Here is a 12671-nt window from a genome sequence, read left to right on the forward strand (position 1 = left end):
GTAACTTTTTGTGGCATTTGCTGAAATGAGTAATGTGTGACGACAGCCAGAGGTCACTCAGGAATCAAATGTAATTCTGGGTCATGGCAGTTTGACGACACAGGCGGCTCATACGGAAGGACAATTTTAATGGGGGAAAACAGCTAATTGTTTTATTCATAAATGCAATCTGAACAGAGGGAAAATAAAAAAAGCACAGATCTCAAGGGTACAAAAACTGACTTGCGGGAAAAAAGCAGGATTTAATGTAACTATGCGAAGCTGCTGGCACAGAAACCAGGCGAGGTACAATCTACTCCACTTTGTCGGAGGTCAAACTGACACATAGTCAGACAATGAAATGAGAAGAAAGAGCCGGCAGAGGAGGTTTTCTAAAGCCCTATTTGTTTGATGGTCAGTGACAAACGAACGCAACAGCAATCTACCTCATATCCCAGCTGAATACATGATCTCTCAACCCAGCGCAGGAGTTGCAGTGGGGTAATGACACTGACAATGGGTTGTAAGCAGCCTCTTAACACAGCTTTTTGTAAATGAGTCTCTCAATCTCACAGCAGGCGCCCACTTTGTAATTAGTGGCTGGGTTTCAGATCCTCTCCTGTCTCTACTCAAGCCACTCGGTGGGATTTGGGAGGACAACAGGGGAATTCTGATGGATAGATAGAAAAAGAAGCGGCAGAGAATCAGAGAGAATTCCTCTCTATGGAAATGATGTTGTCCTCCCACGCAGGAGCACTGGCAGACAGGTCTTGGACAAAAAAGGCTTTGTCTGCACATTAGATAAGCAGGAAATCAGCAGAACTCTTAAAAGCCCAATTTCTCTCTCTCTTTTTACTAAAAACATAAATACACACACAGATTGATTGGTGCGCGAACAAAAAAAGTCATGTTTGGCTAATGTAACCAGGAAGGCACGTAACTGAAGTTGTATATATATATATATATATATATATATATATATATATATATATATATATACATATATATGTGTACACACATGCAATCGCCCATCACGCACGTCGCTCAGTTTGTGGAGTCTGCGGGGTCTAATCCATCTAATTCTGTGTGTCTGGATGCTCAAGCCGAGTTTGTGCCACTGGTGCTGCTCAGTGGCAAAATGTAAAGTGTAATATGCAATAATCCTCCGCACCGCTATTACCAAGGCAGCGAGAAAGCGGATTGTGATGAGAATCATTGTCAGTGATTCCTAATCTCCCCCGCAGGTGAGCTCCTCATTATTCATTGTGTGACCCTGTTTTTTTTTTTTTTTTTTTTACCGAGGAGAAGGAGTACAACTGTACACAGCAAAACTGGCAGTATAGATCGAACAATAAAGGGATTTTATGTGCATAAAGCTGCTTTTCATCAGTCAGAATGTAGTTCATGCAGCACATGATTCACTCACTTCCACTATGAAGTGCTGGAAACTGCATAAAAGAAAGGTTTACTAATAAAAAAAAAAGAATTACATTGTACGGCCAAAAATGTCAATAAATAATTAACTGACAGAAAGAACATGGATTATAAATCAATATTACATGCACACATGATGCATAACCAAGATACAGCACATTTTAGTGTTGGTGTTGATAATTTTTTACATTTACTATGATAATGGATCAAATATATTCAGGTTGAAATGAACAAGTCACTTCAAGGTTTCACCTTGACCTCTGTGAAGCAAAGATTTTTCTCTTCCTTAATCGTCGTCTGCTACTTTAAAAAAGTGTCTCCTCCAACCCATTATGTTACCAGTGACAGGTTCATGCTTTCCACCGAATGCATCTAATGAGACAAATTGAATTTGGAGTCCTGTATGAAGTCCTCTGCCCTGTGACGAAACGCTGACCTGTCCGTGGCGTACCCCGCCCACGCCCACATTCACCCGGGATCAGCTCCGGCGCCCGGTGGCCCGGAAAGGAATGAAACGGTATGCGAAATGGATGAACGTCTGCGTCTGCGTTCCCCCGAATGAGCATGTAGACGTACGCCGGAGCGACAGGGCCTTACCTTGGCCGGGGTCTCCCGGGCTGTTTCTGAGTCTGACCAGCGATGTTTGAGTTGGGAGGAGCTGGGCACACATTCACAGAACGTCTGCATGGGACAAACAGACAGGGCCACCAGTGTTGGCGTTTGTTCAAGTCACATGTGCAACCGAGCATGCAAGCACATGCGCGCAAACATGCACATACACATGCACCAACACACACACACACACACGCACAAAGGGAGACATCTTTCAGATCTGCATTTGAATCAGTGCGCTGCGTGCGATTTCCCAGCCAGACGCTCAAATCTAAAATAAAATCGTTGTTAGGAGATAAATGGTGCTCGAGCTGATAAACTACAACCACCTACACAGAAAATTGCACAGTTACATGGACAGATTTGAAGAGGCATTTGTACATCTCAAAGGTATCAGTGAATTCAATGGCTTATGACAGGCTCGGTGCATCTTTTCCAGCGACGGCTTTGCAAATCCTCAACAAACAGAGTTTCTCCTCCTCCTTCAAATGAAATAAAGAACACTGAAAAGGGACATTTAATTGAGCGTGAGCGGGTCTGCCATGTGTACGCCAGCGAGAATTCACACATGCAGGTGAAGGTGGGTGTTTTGTGTACAGTATCTGAACATTAGGTGCTTTAATATGTGTGCGTTTTCGTGCCCGCATGTGCATTAATCTGCTTTTATCTGTGCAGGAGCTCCAACTACTCGCAGAGTAATTACGAAAGCAGGAGCTCTCAAACTGCTCCAGAAAAGCATGCCGTTCCGTGACCTTAAACACTGCTGCTCTCACCGTGGAACTGCTCAATTAGCCTGGGACAATCACACCCAACACAAAGGCACACACACACACACACACACACACACACACACACATGCAGACACACAGCTGCCTACTTGAGTATGGATGCAGCACACATTTTGCAATTAATCTATCCGCATACGTTCTCCATCCGAGCGTGCTGTCATGTGGCTGCGGACGTGAATGTATGTGACTGCGACTAAACGTGCGCTTCACACTTGTTACGTGACCGCGTGTGTTTTAGCCTCGGCAGTGTAAAAGGATTACTTTAAAGCTGCCTTAGTTTTCAAACACTAAGGGGCAGAAAAAGACAAAAACAAGCTTTGGCAGTGGTGAAGACTGGTTTGGCAGAGGTGTTTGCAAACAACTGCCTACTTACACCCCCATCAGACAGGCTGTTTATGGCAAACCGACATGATGTGACTCTGATGTTCACTCCGTTTCTTTCTCCCCGGTTTTGCCTCTGTTTTGATCCTCCACCAGTACGGTGAACCGGGGTGGAACTAATGGCTTTCGGGGGCTGTACAGGTTGCACTAAGAGTTAAACGTGTTTCATAAATGAGGGCGGCTACTCGGAGCATACCGACTGTAAAAATAATTCTACCTCAGTTGGTGTATTTTTTTTTTCTCTTTGCTGAGATGTTTTGAATGACTTGTTAATTTTCTACTGTCAACATAAATGTCGCTTTGGTTACATGATTCTCGTCAACATCTGCTTCTTAAGTGTAATTAGTCGTAGCTTCTGTGGTGCAAAACTAGAATAACACTATTTAAGCATTGTCATTGGGAAATTTGCTGCATACTGTGGGATAGTAAAGTCAACTTTAAATGGCTGACGCAATAACAGTGCAAATTAACTGTGTAAAGGTGCCTGAGAAGACTCCATAGAGGCAAACTCCACTAGTTTCAACAGCTATCCATTGACAACTTTCACCAAAAAAAAAAAAAAATCAGTTCAGTGTTTCACCAGAAATACAACATCAAGCCCACTGATAGAGTCAAATAGATTAAACATAGATTTAAATCTCAATTTAAACAGGTAGAGTAACTGTGAGATCAAGCAGATTACTTTACAATTAAAAAGGTCTAAAGATTAAATAATATAAAAAAGAGAGAGCAGAAAATATCAGCTTTTAGAGTTTACAACTCTTCAACTTTCTCAAAGAGAGGAGAATAGATGAGTCATTGACTCTGACCTTTGAGTGTTTCAAATGCTGAGTATATTTCCACAAGGCTTTCTTTTGATTTTGCAATTCCGAGGATGGCAAGATTGCAGTGATCTTGACATTTGACCACCAAACACTCATCGGTCCATCATTCAGCGACAGTAAATATGAGAAAGAACATGCATGTGAAAAAAGATGAAAGTCTTGTCAGGTGTTCAAGACATATTGCACTTTTCAGAACAGAAGGGACCAACAATCTGGCAGAAACTCTGACATTTCCAGCCTCTGCAAGTTGCAGAACGGAGGAAAGAAAGCACAAAAAACATGACTGCTTAAAGATGATGTCTTCATGTGTGCAATAATACAGAAGATCAAAGATTGAAGTGTTGACCAATGCTGCAAATGTTTCATCAGGTGTTTCTTGAGATATTGCAATCCCAAAAATAAAGTACAGCTAAGATCACAGTGAGTTTGACATGAGAACTTCAGTCCATCGTTTAGCAAGAGTGAACACGAGATTCAACATTGAAACAGATTCTTCAAGACGCGAGTGTGAAAAATTCAATGAAGTTCTTGTCAGCTGCTTTTAGATGAACAAGACTACCTGAAAACACGGGATTCTCAGCCTGCAGCTGTTCTGGGGGGGTGGGGGGGGATATGCATGGCAGCTTCTGCTGTGTTAGAATATCCATCCATTCAAGGCTAAATTAAAAAATACCACCTGTTGCTATTAACAAAGGGAAACATATGTTACCTTTAAAAAACTGTGAGAGCGCAGTGATCTTGACCTTTGAGTGCCGGCCGGTGCTGAGCGTGTTTCTTCAGGGCTTTTGTGAGACGCCGCGTTCCCAAAAAAGAAGTGCACCTACGGTCACTGTGCCTTTGACCTTTGAACGCCAAATAATCGTCAGCTCATCGTTCATCTCCAGCAAAACACTGCAACTTGTGCTGTGATGGCCGTGCAGGCCGGACGGCCTGTTTGACAGAAGCCAGAGCAGAAAGCCTTTTCTAAGAACTGACCCTGGAAAACCGTGAGTGGCGTCAAAGCAACTGTGGCATCTGGAATCACATGAATGACTCAGAAAACATAAGATGTCCAGCATGCAGCTGTTGCTGATGGGAGGGATGAAAACAATTCAAACGGCAGACACGTGAATGATCTGATTGGTATGTGTACATGGAGGCATCGGAGCGGTCCTGCTTGCAGTTTTGTCGGTGAGCCGCTGCATATGCAGCTCACACAGTCGTCGTTATGATGGCTGACCAATAGTTCACCCCTTCGCTCTAAGCATTTTCTTATAACGTGTAAGACGGCGAGAAGAGAATACAAGAAGGCAACGAGCGAGACAGAGAGAGAGAGAGAAAAAAGTTAAGGGGCGGTGGGTGGGTAGGTGGGAGGTTGGGTGGCGGACTGGGGGAGATTTGAGGGAGGTGTGCTGAATTATAATGAGCAGCCTTAGGGTCAGCGATTGAAATCTATGTCTGTTCTGCCTAAAACATTGCAGCTGTCTGTGCTTGCAGTACACAGAGGAGCTTCAGAGCTACACCACTAAATAAACACAGACGCCACAGTGATGTGGCTAAACAAACCAACAAGTGAGCTACACAGGGAAACAAACTGAAATGAATGTATATGTCTTAGAAGCCTGGTATTGACAATTCCTGCATGTATTTTATGCAGCTACATATATATATATATACACACACCAACAAAGATTTGGCCAGAAACCATCCTGCTTTATAGCAAAAACAGAGAGAGAGAGAAAGAGAGAGAGACATATGCATGAAGCCCGACACACAGAACAAAGGTTGCATGTTGCAGCTGCAGCCCACTCAGATTCCTGACACTCTGCCTTCCCATTACACACAGCCGCATGTATCAGAGCTTCAGTTTGTTCATCCCCCTGCCAGCTAATGCTCACATTGGGGGTTCTTTGCAGCCTGTGCACACAAACATGCACGCATGCACTGCAGCGACACACCGATATCTGTGGGGCTTCTTGTTGGCAGTGGTCCCGGAGTGGGCATGACTGCTTGGCAGTGTTTGTCTAGTCCTAATCTGACTCCACAAGCTCCACCAGCGGAGAGGATTTACACTTAATAGAATATTTGGTCTTTTTATTGCTTGGACCTTACAAGCAAAATCCTATCTGATGAGGCACGTCTGAAAACACAGGAAGGGCTCAGACTTATCCTGGGTGTGACCGAACGTGTACGTGCACACTTTCTGAATGAGCGTGGAAGTGTGTGGACATAAATCTTTTAGCGAAGGATCCCTGGACTATCTGAGAATATCTGGGCTCTTTCAACGTGTTGTTCTTCCCATGTAATGCCTCAATTTGCTGAACGCCTTACGAGAGAGCATGAGACTCGCGGAAGGTGTGTTTAAGTCTAAGCTGCTGGAGTGGAAGAGGCTTTGCATACATTCGCAGGTGGGCTCACTAATCATTTAATGGAACATGCAGACTGCTCAGTGAGGGGATTCAGACTGACACGGTGACGGACAAGGGGAAGAAAGAGGCAAAATGAAAAGTAACAGGATATAAATCCATCAGTTGTAAATACTCTCACACAGTTCATCGGCATTTCATCTCACCGATTCACAACTCACAATGATTTTCTCTCAAAAACCCAGAGAAAACACAGGGTTAACAATGAATAGATGAACTCATGAATAAATTAAGGGAGTTGTGACATTCCTCCAAAAATAAATGCTCAGGATTTCCAGGGTGCCGTTAGAAATTAAGCGGCTGTTGGAATGAATGGCGAATCATGTTTAAATTAGCAATTATTTAGAGGAACTTTCTTCCCTAACGTACATTTGCATCGAGTCACTATTACTCAGTACAGGCATGTTAAAGAATGGCTCCCTGAGCTGGAAAGGTGCTTTACATTAAATAGTGATGATTCACAGACAGTACAATCATTTTGGAATAATATATATTCATAAAAATGGTACCAAAAAAAACTCTTCAGGAGAGTAAAGCTAAGAGCAACGAGAGTGCAAGTTAACGTCTGCCAGTTGATGCTGATATTGATTCAACAGAACAGCCTAATAGGTAATACCACAAACTGTATATTAAGATGTATGCATTGATATACATTCTGTGGTGGGGACTGGAAGTGAAATAAAAGCATCCACCCACAGAGGAGGTATACATTTCATGTCTTTACACAATGCAGCCTACGTATCCCGTATGCTCTGCTTTCCGATCACAACCCATATAACAAACAGAAGTGTCATTTTGCAAAATTAGGGCTGTGTGTGTGTGCTAGAGACTTACAACTGTTGCTTATTTCTCTAAGTGCAGGTGCAATTGCCTGTGATGCATCAACCCGGTATAGGCTGAGTTTGAACACTGCAGCGGAGGATATGGCAGAATTACTTCAGTCACGTGAACTTTTATTGCTCCGTTAAAGAAGAAGAAGAAGAAGAAGTTTGCATCATGTGATTTGGAAAGTTTGATGCTGGCATGACCATCTGCCTGTCACTAATTGATGCTTTAAAGTTTGACCTAACACCAGCTGCAGCTTCCTCATTTTCTGCGATTCTTGCCAAGATGGAAACTGCAAGTAATTTTCCAAAGTTTCACCCTCAACTATATTTTATAGCTCACAAACACTTGGTGTAACCATGTGAATGGATCATTTCAGACATGGTCACCACGTCCGATGTTCATCTGGGTTTCTACTTAGTAAATCCTTCCAATCACTAATGTTGGCTAGGTTACTGTAAAAGCTCAGATTCTGCCTGCTGGCTTCAACTTCAATCTAATTTGGTATTTGGTCCAAAACATCAACCTGGAACTCAATTAGCAAATATGTTGGTGAGAAAGTATCTGCTTATGTTTCTTTGTACAGTTAAAAACAAACAACAAGATGCTCATCTTGCTTTATAGCTGCCTTCAAGACTTTGCTACAGCCATTATTTCTCATGAGAAATGTTTTCACTACTTATAGCGAAGGTTTATGTTGTTGGTTTTTTTTTGGTTTTTTTTCTAAATGTGGTGCTGACATATCTATCCATAATGACGCTGCCATTTAACAGGGCCAGCAGCCAACACTGGGGCTGGAAGCTAAACACTGCAGCAACAAAACTTCTTTATCCACCTAAAAAAAAATCAATATCACAGTCAAAAATCAATATAGGCTAAATGTACGTCTACATTTACAATATAGTCACAACTTTGCTGTCAGACAACATTCCGTGGCTGGATATCATAGTTAAACAAGCTGAATGTTGGTCTCTGAAATCCACCAGACTCCATGGGTGGATTTGGTCATTTTGACTCGCTAAATAAACACAGGAGCAGATCCTTTACAGCTGCCTGGTGACATGCAGATCAATACAGAAATATCAATGCTTCCGATCCCAAACGTGTCCATTTTAAGATCGATTCCTGTGTTAACAGATCAATATTTATGCTCTACATATTAATTTAAAGTAAACATGTCTATATCACGATGGAAAAGTCTTTGCTCTTTCAGTTGCCAGAGGCTACTTTTGCCTCCACCTCTTGTAGGAATGGAAATTATGACTGAACACAGCCATAAAGCAGTTATGTACTTTTTTTTATAGTTTTATATCTGTATATTTTACTGAACAATGTAAGGACTTTTGACAATTCTCATATGATGTGAGACTTACCATCACTCTTACATATATCTCTAAGCTGTTGCATCCACCTGCTAGCCTGTGTTACTTTGTAACTTAGGGTGACGTGGTTCGGATTAATCTGTGCTACATGGTCACACAAACTAACCGCGGAGCAGCAAGATCTGTGTTCTATGAAGGCGATACAGACGAGAACACTGGAGTGGCGTTAAAAAGCTGAAAAAAGATCGTGTGATGACTTTATCGGGCATGCATGCAAGACTGGTGGTTATTTAATGAAAAATGCCACTTATTTGCTCGCATTTGATAAGAGCTGTGAAAATGAGTCATCCTGCAATACTGACTTCGGCATCCTTGTCACTGATCTTAAAGACGCTGTGCGCTCACCCTCCTTACATCTCTGTCCAGCCTCACATAAAATCATCATCGAGTAGGAAGTCATGATTAAAAACAAGCAGAACCTGCCAAAGGCAGCACGCTCCTTAGACGTGCACGCACACATTATTGCAAGGAAAACTGATGTCTTAAGCTCGGTGGCGAGTCATTCACAAGCCTACGACAGATAGGAAGTGATGCATCTTTAAAGTTTGCTTGTTTCCAAACAGTTTTACACAAAAATAATTTGCTTTGAATGGTTGTATTATTGTCAACCACCACTGGGAGTTCATTTTGAACGTAATGTGTGCAGCCATTTGAAAAGATCACAAGCCTTCAAAAACAGTGCACATCTAGCTCAACTGAACAAGTTGGACTATTTTGACTGTTTTCAGTAAATAGATCGCATGCTTTCAAATCACTGTATACTGCCAGAGTTTGTATTTGATTAAAGGCCGCAGCAATCGGTGCAGAATTTGACACCCTTGCACTAGAAAATGCAAACATTTCACTTATATGTCACATATATCTGCATCCATCTATTCTACAGAATTAACTTTATTGAAATACAGCCAGAGATTAAGTGTGTTGTCTTCCAAAAAACCTTGATGCACATTTATTAAAGCTATTAATTAATTAATTTCTTTTGTGTGTTTTCATGAAGAGCTTTCACCTTTTAAATCAGTACAACTGCAGGTATGGAAGTTAAATCTACTAAAAAATACAAAAAAAAGAAAAAAGATAAAAGAAACTTTGCAGTGAAATTCAGTTATGACTCCATATTTACACGATTTATCCATCACACTATTTAATTTGCCTTTGCCAGTCGATGAAGACAAGTCAGCTATACATAGGAATGGCTGAGCGCTCACTGGTTACGCCGATTAATTGTTGCCACACAGGAAATATTTTAACCTTCAACGTATCCTCCGTGAAATAAAAACTTCATTAAAAAGAATCACGGGCAAAGATAGTTGCATTGACTGCTGAATTCGATAAGAGAGTTGTTTACTTCGCCACTGTGTGGATTCTGTTCTGCAGACCACAGAGATTTGAGGATATTTTAGAGGACACTGCAAGGGAGGATGTGATGGCCAGCATATCAGCTTTTACAGACTTCAAAGGGGACTATTCCCTGTATGGCTAATGCCTGACAACACTTTCTGGACTCCTCAGAAAGTAGCACAAAATAATGATTATAAGAGGCACCAGGGCTGTTTGGTAACAATACAAATTATACAAAGTAATACGAGGCATAATCATGCGACTCACTATTTCTTACCTTCAGTCTAAATTATATTTGTTCCTACTTTGCAGGGGCTTTTTAGCTAAGTAGAGTGAAAAAAAAAAAACTATGGACAGGCTGTCCAAAAGTGTTTTGATTAGCTTCTCTGCTTCTTTTTTTTTTTTTCTTTTTTTTTTTTTGCTGATTGGTTGGATCTGCTTGGGGATTAGTGATTTGCTTCAAAACAAAATATGCTTAGCACACCTTATCAAGCTGCCCTCCAGCTAAAAGAAAACAAACACATCTGAACATGTCGGCATCAGAGAATTCGGGAAGCTAAGGGGTGCATGCTGCGTGGTTTAAGACGACGCTCGATGACGGATGCTCTGCTACTGGTGCGAATGTAGTAACTCATAGAAGATCGGCGATACAACCCGGCAAGTATTACGTGACGTCATCCATCAACGTCAGCAGCAGGTAGACAGGAGGACAAGCAATGTCAGTGCTTTGGAGAGTCTTTAAAATTAATGAGAACGACAACAGTAAGACAGATCATAAATTATGTTCTGCCAAATCATCAAGAGGAGGCGAAAGATAGTTCGAACAGCGCCAGCAGCTTAGTCACCAGACACATTTGGACCAGCAGAGTTAGCTCAATGTCGCTCATTAGTTCACCTGCTCATTGGATCCGGAAGGATTTTACTATATGCCACATATGACATGTTTCAGGGCTCACAGACCAGCGGTGCTTCATGTTAAACTTGTTTAAAGTATGACTGAAACACTCATTACCAGTGAGCTGGAATGTTTACTGTACATTCTACTGCATGCACAGGGCAGTGTGCAGCGTCGATCTACACTGGAGCCGTCATGGCTGCTGGAGGTGTACGTAGGGTCAATGCAGAGGCTGATCAGAGGGGATTCACAGCAACGTATAGCCTTGGCATATTATTTGCGCCTGGAGGCTTTGTGGCATTTAATTATTACTCATATTGCCACACAGTACTGGCAAAAAGCTAAAGGATAGTCCTGAAGCTCGTACTCAGCCTTTAAAAAAGTGGTCTACGGATATGTTAAGGATCCTGCACAATATGTTTAATTAGAAGAACACAGGGTTCGTGAAATCTCGCTTCGTTCGGCATGCAGCATTTATGTGCAAACGTCGTCTCTGTGTAGCAGCACTTCACCAACTGTGTAAACTCAGGAAACACAATCAGCCGCATCAGCGAAAACGAATGCATGTAAACAGAGAGAGAAATGCTCTTCACCTTCAAAATAAGACAGCATGCAGAGAAAGAAGAGGGAAGAGAGGCCTGCAGGAGACCGGGGGGGGGGGGGGTTAGTTCAATCCTAGGAGACAAATCACCCGCTCTACCCTCCACTGCTTGTCCTTGGAGCTCGCACTGCAATCGGCCACACGCGGCGAGCGAGTCTGTCACCCGTCGTCCCTGAGACACACCAACACACTCGAATGCAAAAACGCATCGCGGCAGACGCTATTATAAAGCACACAATCACTGTGAGGTCAGAGCGACTTCTTGGCAGGCATGAAGTGAAACAGCCAGATTGAAAGAAGGTGTTCGATTTCAGCGGACTTATAATGTTACCTCTCGTTTTACATGACGCACATGACCTGCAACTGTTTATTAGTATATGTAGAGACTTGGAAAGCTCAGCCCACAATTATTAAAGCTTTATAGGACAGATCCAGATGAATAACTGGAAGGAAGGATGGATAACACAATGGATAGGCAGCTGGGTGGACAGACAGATTTACTGATGGATGGATATAGAGTCCACTGTGGATGGCTCGATGGATATCTATCTCCATTTTTAGGAAGTTTTTATAGGCCTTCTTAGTGGCTTGGTTTGATTCAAGAGCTAGCAGTGCCTTGATGGTTTAAGACCCATTGAGGCAAAGAATGAAAAATCGAGCTGTACAAATAAACCTGACTGGCCCTGACTCGAAATTAAACTTTAATATTTGCGATGTCGGTCGATGTGAGGGGCATTTTACTAGGACTGCATAAAATGTCAAAAACATAACGCCCAGGAGCATCACCACGCATACATTCAGCAGGATAATATTCTAATGGGGCGTATAAATGTGAAAACTGCACTTTGGTGCCATCAAAACATTCTTATTGCTCAGAGAGTATCCTCAAACACAGAATGGCCACATTGCCGATTCTGCGTCAACACACACAAACACACACACAAGGAGATATCTTCGTTGGGGGAACTCATTTTCCCACGAAACAGCGAGAAAATAATTATGATGTTACTCGCTTTACCTTTGTCTGAAATAATCAAAATGATTCTCATCAAGGACTCCTCACATCTTCACAGGCTTACATGTCTTTCTACTTCCCTTTCCAGCCTCACTTCAATTTCTCCTTTTGAAATAGCGGGCCACTTACTGTCATGATTGCAGTGGGAAGCACAGCTAAGTGCACCAGCGCAATCATACAAGATTCACATGT

At 42.3% G+C, this 12671-nt stretch overlaps 1 protein-coding gene across 2 annotated transcripts in view; it reads right to left on the bottom strand.

Annotated features, from left to right (window-relative positions):
• The window catches only part of fibcd1b (fibrinogen C domain containing 1b), a 119169-nt gene that overhangs the window by 84575 nt on the left and 21923 nt on the right, over positions 1–12671 (bottom strand). The window contains exon 2 of one of the 2 annotated variants that reach the window (XM_030085489.1): positions 2011–2094. The exons of the other annotated variant lie outside the window; for it this stretch is intronic. Coding sequence (XP_029941349.1) covers positions 2011–2094 — 84 coding nt within the window. The remainder of the gene's footprint in view (positions 1–2010; positions 2095–12671) is intronic. 2 annotated transcript variants of the gene reach the window in all.

This window comes from Salarias fasciatus (assembly GCF_902148845.1).
Source record: "Salarias fasciatus chromosome 7 unlocalized genomic scaffold, fSalaFa1.1 super_scaffold_4, whole genome shotgun sequence".
Taxonomy (NCBI): domain Eukaryota; kingdom Metazoa; phylum Chordata; class Actinopteri; order Blenniiformes; family Blenniidae; genus Salarias; species Salarias fasciatus.